Source organism: Gambusia affinis, linkage group LG23 (genome assembly GCF_019740435.1).
Source record: "Gambusia affinis linkage group LG23, SWU_Gaff_1.0, whole genome shotgun sequence".
Taxonomy (NCBI): domain Eukaryota; kingdom Metazoa; phylum Chordata; class Actinopteri; order Cyprinodontiformes; family Poeciliidae; genus Gambusia; species Gambusia affinis.
In genome coordinates, this window is record NC_057890.1 from 16,384,567 (window position 1) to 16,403,207 (window position 18,641).

The 18,641-nt window shown below is 37.8% G+C and overlaps 1 protein-coding gene across 8 annotated transcripts in view; it reads left to right on the top strand.

The window, feature by feature from the left end:
* The window catches only part of kmt2e (lysine (K)-specific methyltransferase 2E), a 45,503-nt gene that overhangs the window by 19,808 nt on the left and 7,054 nt on the right, over positions 1-18,641 (top strand). For 3 of the 8 annotated variants that reach the window (XM_044108701.1, XM_044108702.1, XM_044108700.1), the window contains 15 exons: positions 5,542-5,656; positions 7,456-7,685; positions 7,767-7,906; positions 8,255-8,436; positions 8,529-8,567; positions 9,253-9,453; positions 9,544-9,674; positions 9,968-10,085; positions 10,530-10,639; positions 10,722-10,974; positions 12,261-12,359; positions 15,692-15,763; positions 16,137-16,322; positions 17,464-17,790; positions 18,320-18,619. In XM_044108701.1, the coding sequence (XP_043964636.1) occupies positions 5,542-5,656; positions 7,456-7,685; positions 7,767-7,906; positions 8,255-8,436; positions 8,529-8,567; positions 9,253-9,453; positions 9,544-9,674; positions 9,968-10,085; positions 10,530-10,639; positions 10,722-10,974; positions 12,261-12,359; positions 15,692-15,763; positions 16,137-16,322; positions 17,464-17,790; positions 18,320-18,619 (2,503 nt within the window). The remainder of the gene's footprint in view (positions 1-5,541; positions 5,657-7,455; positions 7,686-7,766; positions 7,907-8,254; positions 8,437-8,528; positions 8,568-9,252; positions 9,454-9,543; positions 9,675-9,967; positions 10,086-10,529; positions 10,640-10,721; positions 10,975-12,260; positions 12,360-15,691; positions 15,764-16,136; positions 16,323-17,463; positions 17,791-18,319; positions 18,620-18,641) is intronic. The other 5 variants (XM_044108703.1, XM_044108705.1, XM_044108707.1 and 2 more) reach the window with 5 other exon arrangements.

Below are 18,641 nucleotides of genomic sequence, written 5' to 3' on the forward strand. Positions count from 1 at the left end.
ATTAATCTAATTAATCGTTTCAGCACTAATTCAACTGTATAGAACTGACTCAATTACTGATCTGAGTGAGTTGTTCTCTAAGCAAATGGCCTTTTGTTAGTCTTAATACTCCAATTAACAATTAATTGATTACTACATTAGTTGACTATTCTTTCAATAATCAATTAATCTCGATCAATCGTTTCGACTCTAGATATTTTATCTCCTTTTTTACCTTCTTAGCCTCTCAGTCGCTGTATATTGAATAAAGCAGGACCTCTCTGCTGTTTGCTGAAATGATTGGGTCGTTTTTGCCATTATTTGGTCGTTCCAGCTCCAATCGTGACCCGTCTGCTTCTCGTCCTCGGCTCTAACGTGACGTTTGCCCATGTGAGCGCTGTGAGCTCAAGTCAGTGAAGCAGAAATGCTGCATGGCGCCATGGCAACTTGCTGTTGCCCCCCCTCCCCTTCGTGTTTCCTTATAGTCTTGTCAAGGACATTGCCGTAGCCTTTTCTGGTTAAATAAACTAAGCAAGACGTTGGTGTGTGACTAAAGAATAACACGTCATCTACTCACAGAGGGAGTCCTGTCTCTTTAAGGGATGGGAAGCCCTCCCCTTTGCCTTCCTGGGTGCTGTTGCTGTGACAGCTTGAGTTGCCATGGTTTCTGCCCCCTCCCTCCCTTGTTGCATTGCGCAGGGCTTGTTGCCACAGTCGTTGGCCTGAGTGACAGGTGGTCCTCACACAGATATGGCGTCTTACCCCCCTCCCTCCTCATCTCTGCAGAGCCCTGCTGTCACCAGGGGTTAGAGAAAGCCCCTCCGCTCACTTCTTTGTCTGGCCGCTCGCTGCAAATTCATTCAACAGCAGATAACTGGCTTTAAATGGGGGGGTTCATACCGACCAGAGGGATGGGGCTAAGCTGGATATACATCGACTATTCAGCGCGAGCCAGCTGGGTCTGGCTACTCACCGGAGAAACAGCGTCACGTCCTTTAAACGTACCCCCACCCCCCAAAGGCTGCAGCAGCACGAGCAGCTGCGGGCTAATGCAGCCTGCGTGTCCAAATCGACACGGAGCTCGGCGTGCGCGCACTCGCCGCCGGAGTACGCAATGTTGCCATAGCAGCAAGCGGTGTCTCTTCAGGAGTCTGTCTTCTGCTGCTGATTTCTGCATGTCTTCTTCTGCGTGTCCTTTCTGCCTCTTCTTTAGAAATGTTTGGAGATTATAGAAACCACAAGCCAGCCCAAAGTCAAACTCACTTCAAATTAGAGCTGCAACTAACATTTATTTTACTAACCAAATCAACTATTTGGCTAATTAATGGATTAATGACATTTAAAAAATTGTTTAGCCACTACATTCTTAGAAATGCATTAAAACCAACATTTAAATTTTTAAATAAGAAAATAACCAGGCCAATTAGCAATTAATTGATTACTTAATCAGTTGACAATTATTCCAGGAATCGATTAATCACAATTAATTGTTTCAACCCTTTCCTAAAAAACAAACTTCCACTTGCTCATGATGGGAACATCACATAATGTATCAATTAATCATGATTAATTGTTTCAACCCTACTGAAGACACAGTTTGTCACCAGTATTAAATGTGTTAATAATCAAAATAAGAACAGAATTCAATTCCCTTTTTGTAAATAAGAAAATAAACATTTTATTGTCTATTATACCATAACAACATTAATTTAGTGTATGTTTGGTTATTTGTAGCAAAGGATGCACCTGCAGTTAAATATTTGTAACATCAACAAGTTCATAAATTGATCAATTTAGATGTTATGCGTTTCGCCTTCATGTTATTCCTCTGTAATTCCTGCTCTCTCTCTCAAAGCCTTAATAGAAGCAGCCATGCAGCAAATTATCTCTCTCCGTCACCACGTCCTCACCAAAGAGGGTTGCAGGAAAAAGACCAGATTTTAGGGTTTTATCTGATCAAGCTGGAAATCGCTTCATTATGATCCCCATACAATACAGACCAAAAGTTTGGACACACTTTCTAATTGAATTCAATTAGAAGGTGTGTCACTCTATGTTCTTTCTGTACTTTACTAATTAGCATTTTTTTTGTTGTATATTAACATATTTTAAGGAAAAGCCTCATTTAATGGTTTAAAAGAAAATATTTTATCCTCATCTGAAAGAAAAATTCAATGACAACGCTCATTTGTTTGGAAAAGAGGTCATGACAGACAAGTTGGACCAGATCTCATTATCAAAGATCTTAAGCAAACATTACCACAAGCAACTAAATAAGAGCTTAAATACCTCACCTTGTTTTATATCATCCTTGTAATGTCATACAGCCAAACTAATATTTTTGTATTATATTTAAAACATGTTTATTCTTCTTTTTTTTTTTCTCTTTGCTAATGCTGATGCATATTTTAGGCAGTAGACTTTTGTTTTAGAGAAAAATTGCATCCACACCGTTCATAGTCTTGTAGGTTGTATCCTCTCATTCACAGGATAACAGAGAAAACATAAATTATTTAAACCAGGGTGTGCAAACTTTTATTGACAGTCAAAAACATAATTTTCAGAAACTAAAATCACTAAAATGTTGTTTTTTTTCCCCCTCAATCTGCTCGACAATAAAATAAGCTGAACTATTTTAACAATTAGTCAGATTGTTTTGTAGGAACGGGATTATAGATCTAAAACGTCAGGTAGTTTCTGCACGTTCTCCTTGTTTAATGAAAGGCAACCAGTTTGCTTATTATATCAATTTTGAATGAAGAAAACTGAAGAAATATTTTGTCTATTCTTAGCAATAAAAACAGGATTGTTTGAAAACACTTTATATTTAGCTGAGTTTTAAAACAGCAATTTGTGCACTTTAGAGAACAAGACAGTGGGTAAATGTGGCTCTATTTACCATAAAAACAGAAGTAAACTTTGATAAGATGATCTCTTTGTGTTATGTCTATCATTTTTATGAAAAGATTTTAATTTAAGAATTTAAGTTTTGTCCTAATTTATTTTTGGGTGGTTGCATATAATCAGTCTTTTGAACATCCTTGATTTAAACCTTTACCCTACTTACAGCTGGAACGATTAATCGTGATCAATGAATTTTATATAAATAATTGTGAACTTATTTAGTGATTGATTAATCGTTAAGTTGTGCATAGAGACTCAGAAATAAGCTTTTGTCGAAAAAACAACATTCAGAGCAATAATCAAGTCAAATTGTGCAAAAATATTTGTACGTTTTGTATTAAATTTGGGTTGAAAAAATTGTGATTAATTGTTTTTTGAAACTGTTAGCTATTTTAACATTTGATTAATTATCTGGGGTACACGGACTCAAAACAAGCTATTTGCTGAAAAAGCAACATATGTAGAGCAATAATTAAGTCAAAACTGTACAAAATATATATAGAATTTGGGGTGAAACAATTAATTATGATTAATGAAATAATTGATTGTTTACTGAAGTATACGAACTCAAAAAGGACTTTTTCTGTCAGTTTTAACAAAACTCACAAGAAATTCTATCTTGTTGCACTTTAAGCCAATAAAATGTTTATTTTCTAATTTTAAAAATGAATTTAGTTATTTGTCTACTAATGTATTTCTCATATTACATAAGAAGTATGTAAGTAGTTAAATGTAAAATATGTAGAATGTTCCAAGTTTTTACCCAAATAATCGATTAGTAAAGCAATGGTTAGTTCATCTGAGCATAAAAATAAAACTGTATCTGTATTTCCCACCCAATAAACTATTTATTTAGTTATGCTAAACAGGTTTTATTCAGATTAATCATTAGCATGAAGTTTCCTTTGGTGTAAATGAAACTGACTTGCTCTTGCATCGTGTGTAATCTGGCAGTTGATCTGTTCTGTGCACACACCCCTCGAGCCGGCGCCGCCTCCAGACCTCATGCTTGCTCGTTCGTTTTCACTTTGACAGCGACGAGCCGAGCGGTAATACTCACAGGAAGTGTTGCACAGAGCTCGATCGGCGTGCAAGAGCAGCAGAACGGGCCGAGAAGGGCTCACACAGGTACCGTAGAACCGCATTAGCTTGGGAGTTACGGGTCGAGGTGGCCGGGTTGAACTTTTGAGTCGCCGCTTGACTCTTTCCTGGTTGTAAAGTCGTTTATCTGGAGCCGTTCCCACAAAGAAATGCCTGTTGGAGTTTTTTTCCGGCCTGCCAGGCTGTTTTTTGTGTTTTAGAGCTCCTTTAAGGGTCATGAGACAGAGCAGCAGAGAAAATATGCTCATCTGCTGCCACGCATACTCTGCAGTGTTTATTTTCCCACAGATCTGTGCTATTTTTCTACAAAACTCGTGTTTTCACTTGACTAAACGTGTAGATATTTTATGAGCGCTGCTCCTCCTCATGTTTCCCTCGTTTTCTCTTGTTTTTTCCTCTTCATACCTGACCATGTTGTCGCACCATTCGTTTTTTTCTCTTTTTGCCAGTTCCACTTCCCTCTTTTTCTATTAGCTCCCCTACAGCAACTGAAGACCAGATCAGAACCATCAAAATAAGGGCTGGTTGGCTTCAGAAACTGGTTCTTTCTGCTCGGTGAAAGCTGTTCTACTGGTTTGACATAAATCGCTTTGAAACAAAATTATGCGTTTGTTGTTGCCTTCCTTGTACGCGAGTTTGAAGATAAATGTGTGTCTTGTTTCTGCATTCTTAGCTGCTGTATTTTACCGACATATTAAAGCATGGAAGTCCAAAATGCGGCCCGGGGGCCATTTGTGGCCCTTGAGATGATTCTCTGTGGTCCTTGTATGCAATTCAAGAATAGCACAAGTTTATTTCACCGTATGCTTAAAACAGATGGAAGTGAAGCGATGCAGATAAATAAAACTTAAGAAACAACACAAGTTAATCTAATTTTTTGTTTTAATTTTAATTTCATCATATAAAACAGCAAAAACACTTCAGAACTTTTACTCAAAAGTAGAAATGTGGAACAATAACAAGAGGGTTTTAAAAAGAAAGAGGGCTGTTTCAATAAATCAATCAATCAAATGTTAAATTAAAACAAACTCGATCATTTCTATTTGTGTGAGTTATTGTTTTCCTCTTTTCTACCAGAAACTGGATTATAAAAGTCTAAAGTCTGGTGTTTTGGTCTCAATTTGCTCCTTTTTTTGAAGGACAATTTTGTTTACAGAGACTTCAAAATTCATTTTAATTGTTGTTTTATTTTGCATATTTAAAATGTCTTCCAGTTCCAGTGTTAAATGTTCATCATAATTTAAAGTTTGATTTTTGCATTACATTATATTAATTAAAATACTTTCAAGACAACAACACAAAAAGTTTATCACAGCAACTTCTAGCCTAGTTCTATCATGTTTCTGTAGCCTGCAAATTGTTTTACAATAGAATCATTTTTGCATTTTTCATAACAAAAAAGATAAATGAAAAAATTTGTTGCAACTTTTAACTCTTGCTAAAAGTTTAAAGAATAATTTCCTGCCACCTTTACCTTCCTGATTGAGCAACAAACCTGTTTCGATTTCACACTTTTTGGCTCATTTTTCTGTGAATAACGTTTCCGTTTCTCGCCAGCAGACCAGAATCAGTGGAGGCCAGCCCCGTGGTGGTGGAAAAGTCCAGCTACCCACACCAGATTTACAGCAGCTCTTCTCACCATTCCCACAGTTACATCGGCCTGCCTTACGCTGTGAGTACATCGTTTTGATTTCACTATTAGTAATGAAACCTGTCTCTGCACTCAAATACTTGAAAGAGACCAGCTGCTGTTGGTTTATCAGATACTTGATAATATGACAACTTACAAATGGAACAAAGAAATTAAATTAGTTTCTCTGGAAGAAAATTTCACTGATTTCCACAATAAAAATCTTATTTATTTTAATTGTAGGCATGCACATCTTAAATTTACCCAGATTTTCAACACTATAAGTCTTAGAATATATTAATGTTAAATCTACACTGCAAAAACACAAAATATGACCAAGTTTTTAATCTTAGTGCAAATGTCTTAGTACCCATCAAAACTAACTTTTCAACAAGACACCGGAAATTTTAAATCAATAATTCCTTAATATTGTTAAAAAATGACTATTTCCACTAACAATAAGATATTTTTCCCATAAGTGAAATAATCTACCACTGGAAGTAGTAATTTTTCAACAATATAAAGGGATTACTGACTTAAAACAAGCTATTTCTTGATGAAAAGTTAGTTTGAGTTAGTTTTATCTTCTAGTGCATAAATATATTCATAGTTAAAACTAGAATTGTGTTTTTGCAGTGTATATGTTCCTTCAGTCTTTCCTTCCTCCATCAGTGTTTATTTCTTTAATTTTAGAAAGTCTGCATTGGTTTGGTTTGTCGTTTTTGCACAAGAATGTTATGAAGCTGTAATAAAAGCAAATGATACTGAAAAGCAAGAAACTCTGTAAAAAAGCAACTTTTAAAGCTTTTGTTTAATAGCTACGATGAATTCTGCTACTAAAACTGGAATTTTCTTTCTTCATCATGAAATAATGAAAATCAGAATCCAAACATTTAAATCATGAAATTCCTAAAAAAAAAAGTATAAAATTAAACTTTCAGAAAACCTGCTTTAATAAGATTAAGTGAATTAGTAAAAGATCGAGTCATGAACTTAATTAACTCTGCATTTTGTTTGGCTTTCTATTCCAACCAATCATGAAAACAACGTAACCATTAGAAACAAAAGCTCTTATTTCTGCAGAGACTTTGATCTGATCGCAGTTTAAACATGTTGGTTTTAATGCTGTTTGAGTTAAAACAGTGGAAGAAACTGTAGGTTTTTCTCCTGCTGCTGTTATCTGTAAGCTAAAGGACTCGTGTTAGCATCTCCCGGAGGCTAGCTAGCGTTAGCCCGCTCCTCATGCAAAGATCTTCAGTAGCAGATAGATGCTGATACTGAACGCTCTATGGCTGTTTTGAGTTTTTCTGAGAACTGAAACTTCAAATCTTAAGATAAAAAAATAATAATGACACAAATAAATAAAATAAAATGTTAAATTTTTACAATTTTATTAATCATAAAATTGCCATAATATGCTTCTTTCTAAAATATTATAAATATTCTTATTACTATTGTATTTGATTACAATAATTAATTTATTATATACTAATAATAATTAGCATATAGCAAGTGTTAGCCCACTAGCTAACAGGCTATGATTATATTATGTACTAATTATAATATAATTTTATTAACATTTCACATGTCTATTTCGAATATTTTTTACATTTTCTTATATGTTTTATATTTAGTCATATTTAAATCACTTACAATATCACACTTTTTATAAATTTTATGTTGCTTAGTGTTACATTTTTATTTACCATTATTTAATGCTTTGGATGGAGTAACTGTCAGCATATGAGCCAATTTCCCTGTGGGGATCAATAAAGTATATTCCATCTGCATTTATTTGGATCCTCATCTTTTACATCCTCTGCATATCTTTTTATTTTCAGGACCATAATTATGGGGCGCGGCCCCCACCGACGCCGCCAGCCTCCCCACCGCCCTCTATGTTGATCCGACAGGGTGAGGTGGTTCCCTTCGGTTCCGGGCCCCAAGATGAAGCGTCCCGGGGCACAACGCTCAGCACGTCTGAAGACAGCAGCTACGGGACCGACATCACCCGATGCATCTGTGGCTTCACCCACGACGACGGCTACATGATCTGCTGTGACAAGTGCAGGTAAGAAAACGGCTCAATTCAACTTTAAAGTCACTAAAAATGGAGATAAAGTTTATAAATTCATTGATTTGGTTTTTTTAGTGCCTGGCAGCACATAGACTGCATGGGCATCGACAGGCAGAACATTCCTGAGACCTACTTGTGCGAACGGTGCCAACCGCGACATCTGGACCGAGAGAGGGCCATCCTGCTTCAGACCAGGAAGAGAGAGTGTTTATCTGGTGAGCAGCACCGTGAAAAACATGAAAATGATGAGTCAGTGGCTGAACCCGTTGCTGTTCTGAAAGCTGGGTTCAACTTGTGATGTTACACGTTTTCTCAGAGTCCAAAGATGCTCAGTTCTGCTTTTCTGGCTTCCTTGCTGCAGTAAACGGACAACAAAATAAATTTTCCAAGCCTGATTTTAGGCCACAGTGACACCTGCTGGATAAACACCAAACTCCATCTTTGTAACTCATTGTCTGGCAAGCAGCTTGATCTATTATTGCAACCCAACTGGCTTTTATTTTGCCTGCAGCAGCTGCAGCTTTTTATAGCTCGGTATGTTTGTAACTTCTCTGCTTGCTCAGATGGGGACACGAGCGCAACAGAGAGCGGAGATGAGGTTCCACTAGAGCTCTACTCCACCTTCCAGCACACACCCACCACCATCACGCTGACCACAGGCCGCCTTGGCAACAAACAGGCCGATAAGAAGCGCAAAAAGAGCGGCGACAAAGACCCGCCGGCCTCTTCTGCCCGCGCCAAGAAGGTCAACTTGGACTCGTTCTGCTACGATAATCAGATTTTGATTCAAATATTTGAAACTCATTTTACCTCTGAACTTGATTGGTTTCTTTGTAGGCCTTCAGAGAGGGGTCCAGAAAATCCTCTAGAGTGAAGGTAAACGCACAAAAAACACAAATATTATTCTTTTGGGGAAAGATTACTCGAGTAATCAATTATTCTGGCAATTAATCGATTAATCATATAAAAATCCAACATATTCTGCTGATTTTTTTTGTACTTGACCACAAACCTTTTTATTACAATATCAGAAACAAATAAAAGTTGCAACGACACAAAGAATTTAATCCCTTTTAAAATAAGAAAATAAACATTTTATTGCCTAAAATGCAACAAAGCAGCATTCTTGTTGGCTTGATGATTTGTAGCAAAGGATGCATCTGCAAATTAAAGAATAGTTCTAACAACAATATAATGTAGAGCCAATTTACTGACTACGTTCTGGGTCAAACAATTAACAACTGGATACAAAATATCTGCAATAGGAGACTTTTTTGTTTTTTCAAATTTTGAACCGGTGAAGCTGAAATTATGCCACTTTCAGAGTTATTTTGGTCTTAATTCCAAAATGTTTATATTCTTTATACAGTTTTGCTTTAATCTCTGCTCTGAATGGGCCATTCTTTTAGCAAATCGTCTTTTCTGAGTCTGTATGCTCCGATTAATCGATCCCTAATAGAGTTGATGATTACTTCAATAATCGCTTAACCATGAAAAATGACGATTAATCACAATTAATTGTTTCAGCTCTGCTGTATTGACTGTTGGTTTTCCCTGTCAGGGTGCCGCTCCGGACACGGAGCCTGCGGAGCCCCCTTCTATGTGGGAGAGTAAAATCAAGACGTGGATGGAGCGTTACGAAGAGGCCAGCAGCAATCAGTACAGCGAGGATGTCCAGGTGCTGCTGCGTGTCAAAGAGCAAGGCGACGGCAAGAACCTGGCGTACAACACACACCCAGCCTCCTTCAAACCCCCAGTGGAGGTAGTTTGTAGTTTGTAGTTTGTTTTGGTTGTTTTGGGTTACCGTCCGTCTCTCATGTTTTGCTGATGTCAGATTGTTTATGTTGCTCAGAGTCAGGTTCAGAAGAACAAGAAGATCCTCAAAGCCGTGCGGGACTTGCCTCCAGACTCCCTCATCATCGAGTACAGGGGGAAGTTCATGCTTCGGCAGCAGTTTGAGGCCAACGGTTACTTCTTCAAGAGGTCGGGGAATCCTCACTGCTTTTAGTTAACATGTGGAGTTCACTGCTTTGCAAAGCTGTTCATATCCCTTTAAATTTGTCTCATTTAGACCACAAACTCTAAGTAGCAATCTTAAAAGTGTGGCGTTTGCTGTTTAACCGAACATCAAACATGTCTTTTTCCGCATTACATCCTAACAAACTGCATAATAATTTGTTGTTCTGTCTCAAAATGAGGGTGTGAATACTTTTGCAAAGCCATTTACATGAATTACTCTGCTGGATGTTTATTTATTTATTTGTTTTCTTCCTCAGGCCTTACCCGTTTGTTTTATTTTACTCAAAATTTGACGGAGTGGAGATGTGCGTGGATGCTCGCAGTTTTGGTAACGAAGCGCGTTTCATCCGTCGTTCCTGCACCCCCAACTCCGAGGTACGTCCAGCAGTCCTGCTAAAAACAAATAGTTGGTGTGAGACCCGTTAACAGCAAAGTCGTCAGTTTCTGATTTTGCTTCATATTATTTATGTATTTATTTATTCCAAACAGACAAAAAGTAAAAACAAGAAAAAATAAATAAAATTTATCAAATTTTACTATTAAGTTAAAGTTGTATAAAAGTGTTGAACAAATCAAAAATATACAATGTGTGACATAAAGTTTATCCAAGCCATGAAGATATTCACACTTTTTGACATTGATTTAAAATCTAAAAAAGGCGGCCATTTTAAAAAATGTCCATCATCCTTAAATTAAAATGAAAAATAAAAACCACTATATCCAACATGATTATTTTTTACAGTGATATGCTGCAGTAACATCTTACTGAGTAAATCTATCTCTTATTTATTTGTCCTGCCGTGTTAATAAATCTTCCAGGTGCGGCATGTCATTGAGGACGGCATGCTCCATTTATACATCTACTCCCTGAGGCCGATCTCCAAAGGCACGGAAATCACAATCGGCTTTGATTTCGATTATGGCAGCTGGTGAGTGTAGAAAATATTCAACAATAGCAGAAAATGTGATTTTAATCTTAAACTTTATCTTATTTCTTCTTCTTCTTTTCAGTAAATACAAGGTAGATTGTGCCTGTGTGAAGGGGAACCAGGAGTGCCCGGTGCTGAAGCACAACCAGGAGCCCACCGAGAACCTGAGCGTCAGCGGGAGACGCAGGGGCAGCCGCAAGGACAAGGAGTCGGTCCGAGACGACCCGGGTCAGAACCAGAACGTGGCTCTGGACGGCGAGGGGAAGGGGAAGAGTTTAGGAGACGGAAAGCAGAGGAAACTCTCCCCGCTGCGGCTCTCCATCTCAAACAACCAGGCAAGTTCAAACGACAGAGTCCATGTTTTCTCCTCACCGCCACGACCCACTCTTCACGTTTCCAGAGTTCATACGACTTCTGGAAATCCTGGAAAGTGCTTGAGTTTCGTTTTGGTGTTCTCAAGGTTTGGAAAGTGCTTCAAACTGTAGCCTAACGTTTGATTAAAAGCCTAAACTTACCTGATATTTTCAGACACCTGATTTAGCTGTCTGAAATTAAATCAGGCAAAACTTGTTAGTTAGGATTACTGAAATTATTTCTATTTTTTTAAATTTCAGAATTCCAATTTTTCCTTTGTAATTTTTCTGTATTTAAAACATTTAATTTGAGCAGGAATGTAATTTATTTTAACACAGTTTGTTTGGATTTTTTCTATTTTTATTATGTGTTACTCCTAGTGAATTATTGATTGTATTATATTTTATACATTTAGTGTGGTTGAAATTGGGGATTTTTTTGGTAAATGATAGTGTTTTTTTATAGTGTTTACAGGGTGTGTATGAACGAGACATTTCAAAATATAAAATCATGTTTTAGCTTAAATTTGGAAAACTTTACATATAGTTGAAACCAGATATTTAAAGATAATTAAAAGACAACTACAATGTTTTTTTTCTCGGTGCCTGAAGTGAAATCTGATTAAACTTCTCTTGTTTCAGGTTACTTAGTATCACCAAAATTATTTCTATTTGCTAAATGTCAGAGAACTTAACGAGAATATTTTTATTTTTAGATTTTTTATCAACTTTCAAGTTACAAAAAAACCTGAGTGTGAAATCTCTTCTTTGCTGTAGAACAAATAATACTATCACAAAAACGTATTAACAGTCATATATTATATGAAATATATACACTTGTGATGCTTTTGAAACTTACCTTGAAAATGCTTGAAAGGTCTTTGAATTTTTCCATGAAAAGGTGTACGAACCCTGAATTTTCTTTTTAAAAAACATTCTTTGCATATATAGTTTTTTTTAATTGTCGTTCCTCATCATGTCTTGTTTCCATTTGTTTTCACATCACCCCTTTATGCATTCACGCAAAGTTTAAAGTCTTCACACAAAATGATTCAGTCAGGCTAAGGTTGTTTTTAAAACATGATTCTTGACGAATGAAGAAAGAAAAGTGCATAAAAGGCCCTAAAAAAGGAACAAATTGAAGAAATTTCTCCCTTTTCATCCTCTCCTCAGCCTTTCCTTGTCTCCCTTTAGTCTGTAGTCGGGCTGAATTTTCAGCCATGATGAGAAAAAAAATGGCCATACACGGCTCTCCCCTCCTCTTACAGGATCCTGAGTTATTTGAGGATCTAGAAGACAAAACCTCCGTTAGCAATGAAGTAGAGATGGAGTCAGAGGAGCAGATTGCAGAGAGGAGGAGGAAGATGGTAAGTGTGCAAAGTGAGGGACTTGAGCTTCTTTTGCTATGCAGCCGCCCAGCAGAGAGTAAAAATAAAAGTAATGATGATAAAACCCAGACTGTCCCCTGATGCTGTTCCCTGTCTGCTGAGGGCTTTTGGACGGGAGCCGGGTTCCTGCTGTAGTCTGAAACTCAGAGGTTTACACCAACGCAGCTCTGCATTTATACGTTTGTTTTGGGTTTTTATGGGTTTATTTGAACCATTTTGTTCCCCAGGTGGAAGAATGTGAACAATAAGTTTGAGTTAATTGATTTATTCATTCCAGTATTAGTCTTAAAACGTTTTGGTCACTAAATTCAGGTGGTGTCACAATTAATCGCTTGATGAATTAAAATTATTTCAATAATTTTTCCTCTAATTAATATTTCTTGAAAGGTGTTTTTGCTCGTTCTTTTGGTCATTTTCGTCTCATCTGAGAGAAATTTGTCTTGGAAGTTGAAGCATGATACTACGATGTTAAAAATCTGTTTTGTTTGTTTGGGATTATTACCCAACGTTCGAATTAAAAAATACTTCATTAATCCCAAGGGGAAATTAAATAATAACATTTTAATATTAAATGAATTTTTAATTGTATGTATATTTAATTTTGCTATTAATTTAATTAAATAATTCTGGATGTGAATTAGCGGTGAAATTGAAGGATTTAGACTCACTCCTCAGCATGATTCCACCACTACCGTGCCAGCTAAAATATTAGTGGCAAAAATATTTAGCGCGTGTTTCTTTTAGAGTAGTAAATATTGAAACAGAATGGTTCAAATGAATCCAATAAAAGCCAAAATGGATGACCTTGATGTTGTCTTTGTGTAACCTTCTGACTCCAACTGTAGCCTCCTCTTCATTACTCATCTCTGCTACATCGCCCACCACTATCGGCACCTTTGTTGCTCTTCTGCTCATTATTTTTTTGCCCTCCTTCAGCTTTGATGTTTTTTGTTTTTTTTCCTGCAACATTGAAGCTTCAAGATTTTATTTTATTTTTTCCATATTTTCCTGACTATTTCTTTTGAAACGGCACATGAACAGTAATTTCCCATCATCCATTGGAGCGGTTCCTGACTGCATTCATCGCTGTCTAAAATGGCCTGTCGCGGTATCAACCACTCCCTGCACTCGCTGGCAAATGGCCTCATGTCCCTGGGAGATGGGGATCACACACACACACACACACACACTCTGGAAATTACCCTGCAGTCAGCTTCATTTCACACGGTGGATCTAAGGTGTAAAACGCTGACTCATCTTTGGGCAACATACAGTTGTGCTAATCGGCGAAAGAGATGGATAGATTAAGGGTGGAGGAGGGGGGGATGACTTTAGCATAACCAATGAGCTGCTGTCTATGGACAGAGCTGCAACAAACAGGCGAGCATTCACACACAGTCAGTAACTACTGTAAGAGATGCTAGTAAAACACAGTGCTGCTTATGTTGTCACCACTGGTTTTAGAAGCATTTAGTTGGTTCAATTTAAGGACTCATGCTAAAGTTAGTGTTTTAGTTAATTGTGGTGGGTTGATATGGACTCAGTTCTTAATACAAAATTTTATGGTATTTAAGTGACGATGATAATAGTGAAGTTAAAATGTCTTATTGCTAATGCATCCATAAAAACATGAAACTGCTGTGAAGTAAAACCTGCCACATGTCTAATCCTGCAGTACACGTTATTTTTAGGTGTGCTGTTATTCATATGCAAATGTTGACCCACAACCACTCCATTCAGTCACGTTTTCAAGTATTTTCATATTTATTGGCACTCACTCTATCTAGGGACTCTCATCAATTATTCCCATCAGTTATATATACATTAATATCATTCCTGTAATATTTTCCAGCTGATAAGAATAGACAATAGTAACCGATCTATAACTGCCAGATCTGTTCTTTAAGCATTTTCCATCAGTGGAGTAACATCTTTGGTTACTCTATTAAGCCATCATTAACCCCAAAAGTTGATTTTTGTTCCTTTCTGTGGTCATTTAGCCACCAACCGTTTTGGGTCATGTAGTGGTGATAATACAGAGTTGTTGGTATGAAGATGTAATTCTTTGCTGTCCTACTATATAAGTGAAAATTAGAGATATGTTTACCTCCCTCACCATCCTCCTCTCTATCTGTGGTGCCAAAAAAAACTCGGATCCTTGTCCAGTTTAGATTATTACTCTGCAAGTTGAACATTTGGATCTTATTTTAGTTGTTTACAACAGGGGTGTCCAAACTTTTGGTCACATTAGCCAAAATTATTAGTTCAAAAGTACCTGGAGGCCAGAAAAAAATAATTTCAAAAAACTAAAGTCACCTAAATATTATGATTTATTATCTATTCAACAATAAACTAAGCATGAATCATTTTAATTAAACAAGTAATTGTGTTGTAGGAGCAAGATCATAAACCCAAAATGTCAAATGGTTTCTTCTCTGGTTGCTTTTTATTTTGGGCTTGATTAAAGATAATTTACAGAAGTTTTAACACAGCAATTGAAAAATGATTTGGGCGCAACAAATTGTACTTTAGCGTATTAGTCAATCGGTAGATTTGGTCCCAGTTACCATGACAACAGATGGAAAACGGAAAGCTTGTAAAAGATGACCACTTTGTGTTGCAACTGTCATTTTTATTTTTGTAAGTAAATTTTAATTTAAAAGTTATATATTTCTCCTAATTTATTTGAATTGAGGTCCTGGGCCCAAAAATGTCTCTCTAACCCCGGGTTGAATACCCTTGGTTTAAGATTAACACAAATCAGCCCAACGTGAAGGCATGTTTCCCATTTTGAAGAGTAGTTAGCAAAAATAGCACATTTATACCATTAAAATCATTAGTCAAATTTGAATTAAAAATTTAGATTTTTGGAAGTAGAATTTAATTTAAAAGCTGTAATTTTGTTCTACTTTAATGTATTCTGGAATTATGGTCAATTGGCGGCCAAATCAACTGAAATTGGTCGATTTTGGCCGCTGAAATTAGTCCAGCGGCCAAAATATGGCCCCTGGACCCCACCTTGAACACCACCGATCTAAAAGATTAGATGCTTATTTAAACCACTAGCTTCAGGTTTGATTTTCCACACCAAAATTAGTCTAATTTAAATTAAAAATTGAGATTTTTAAGTTAAAACTGCACATTTTTTGGCTTTTATGCAGCACATGAGTGCTTAGCGACAGTTAGCATTCCTTCAGGGTACCTGAGGTATCTTTGGCACCCAGATTAAATGTATTTTCAGCCAGACGTGGCGAGCGTTTGCGGAGAGCGTTGCTTCTCTAAACTGGGCTGTCTCTTCATTAAACATTCAGGCCAACCCAGCCGAGCAGTCCCATCTCCCTGTCGGGGCGGCTTCAAGCTGGAACGGGCCAAAACTGAAAGAGGTAAACTCGACCCCATACATAGCCAACATCATTCCAGGGTTCACCTCCACCAAATCGGCTTGTGGCGAACTAACCCCGTCTGTTTGGTGGTGTGGATCTTTCTCTAAATGGTGGAGGCAGTTTCCATGTGAAGCGCTCAGCGGGATGTTTTGAACAATCTGGAGCCACTTTTTCACACCGCTTTTCCTACTTTTGGATTTCTTTATTTGCATCTATCGCAAACCTTTTCCCTCCCTCCCAACTATCTTCATTTGCATCTCTGCGCTCCCTTAGAGTCGCTTTTGCTGTGTTAACCCTTTGTGGCTTCAGGGGGTCGTTAGATGCTAATGACTGTGCCGTTTTCCTCCCAAACCCCGCGCCCGAATCACCGCAGACTCGAGAGGAGCGGAAGATGGAGGCCATCCTGCAAGCATTCGCCAGAATGGAGAAGCGTGAGAAACGCAGGGAGCAGGCGCTGGAGCGAATCGGCAGCGTGAAGACGGAAGTGGGCGGCCGCAGCGATATCAAAGAGGAACCGCCGGCGACGCCAGAAACCGTCGATTCTCCAGCTGTCATGCAGGTAAAGACAAAGATGATCAAAACAACAGAATAACTTCTCTACAAATATCTTAAAAACTTGTTTCAGGGTTTACATAGGGGTTTGAAATCATTTAAAATACTTTAAATTCAATTGTTTGATTTATAGTTGAAGTTCATATTCAACAAAGGACAATCTAATATTTGATTAAAAGCCTGAATTTACTGTTGAAACCAGATTTTTAACACACCTAATTAAGAATATTTGTTTTCCTCGCTGTCTGACGTAAAATTCTTGTTTTAGGTTAGTTAGTCACCTAAATTATTTATATTTGCTCCATGCCAGAAAACATAGCAAATGGGTTTTTTTGTGCACTTTTATGTATATTGTAGGAAGGAAGGTCATTTTAACACAATTTGTTTGGATTATTTAAGTTTATTGAATATTTATTATTCCTAAGGACTCAGTGACTTATTGATAATTTTATATTTTTTACATTAAACAACTTTTTTGAAATTGTGTTTTTTTAATGTTCTCAGACCAGTCAGGTGAAAGAGAGACATTTCAAAATATTTTAGTTTTTCTTTTCCCTGCTGCAGAATATGGAATAACACCATAAACAAATACTAATAACAGTAAAAAAAATTATATTATAATGAACTAAAACTGTCTTTTTTTTTTTTACTGGAAAAATGTGAAAACTTACTTTGAACACTGCAAAAACACAAAATCTTACCAAGTATTTTTGTCTAGTTTCTAGTTACATTTGATATAAGACAAAATTAATTTACAAGTAACTTTTCAGCAAGATATAAGTACCTGATTTAAGTCAGTTGTTCCTCAATATTGATGTAAAAAGTTCTAGTTCCATTGGCAGATTGCTTCACTTATACAAGACAAACTTCCCATGCTGAGAGTGAAATAATCTGCCAGCGGAACTAGATCTGGGTTGCTAGGTAACGGGCTGGGCTTGGCTGGTGTTGCTAGGTAACGGTGCCATTGGAACTAACACTTTCTCATCAATATTAATGAATTATTGATTTAAAACAAACTCCTTTATCTTGATGAAAGTGTACTAAGATATTTACACTAGAAACTAGGCAAAAATACGTGGTAAAATATTAGGTTTTTGCAGTGAAAATGCTTGAAAAGTGCCTCAATGAACCAACTGTTTATGTTTCAGCCGCCTCTTGAAATAAAGGAGGAGCCCGGACTGAAGCCGGCCAAGGTGAAACCGTCTCGGAACAGGAAGAGCTTCTCCAGGAACCGGACTCACATCGGGCAGCAGCGACGGCGCGCGCGCACCATCAGCACCTGCTCCGACCTGACGCCCAGCTCTCCAGCCGAACCCGTGGAGCCTCCAGCCACCGAAATGCCAGAAGGAGAGACGCCGGCGGCGCCAGAGCCTGAAGTAATCCCCTCTCATGTCCCAGAGAGCAGCCCTCCACACAGCAGCTCTCCAGCGCCGGACAGAACCCGCACCGGCAGCAAGAGCTACAAAACTAAAAAGGTTAGAAATTAGATTAGTCTCTCAATTAATCGATTAATCAAATATAAAAAACTGGCAAGTTCTGCAAATTTTTTATTTAGAAATACATAAAATACAAATAACAAATTGGTGAGGGACAGCAGAGGGGACATCTGCATGGATGAGCCATCCGAGGGCATGCCGGTGGCGATTTCGGGGAACAACGAGGTGAGGCTGAAGTTGGAGATGTGAAGGGTGATTCCAGACGATGGCGTTTTAAAATAAGTACATAAAAATTGTATTAACAAAGTATTCTTCTAGTGAACATTTGATCATTTGTAGATTAATTGTCTGATTTTTGCATTAATTGGATAGAAACATTTACTTAAAAGGAGACTTTGATTTTTGCCTTTAAATACTCCAGGTATTGATTCATTGATTACTAAATTAGTTGATGATTATTTGAACAATCAGTTAATCACGATTAATCATTTATTTTGTCTTGATTTCTTTAAGAAAAACCCTTCAAACAGCCAGATAATTCACCCCTTTGTCAAACTCTCGTCCTCAGCACTTCGTGAGCGAGTGGGTGGGGGAGAAACAGCAGGACCGCGGCAGCGTCCGCACGCCAGAACCGGTCCCGGATCGGCCGCTGAGAATAAGCAGCGACCCGGAAGTACTCGCCACGCAGCTGAACGCCTTGCCAGGCATGACCTGCTCTCCGCAGGTGTACAGCACGCCCAAACACTACATCCGCTTCTCGTCGCCGTTCCTAGCCAACCGTAGCCCGACCACGCCCGGCATGCCCACCGGGAGGCGCCGCTCCAGGGAGCTGCCGGAAACGCCACCGACCAGCGGCTCTTGTAAAAAGGTACCAGAGCCAGTTCTGAAGA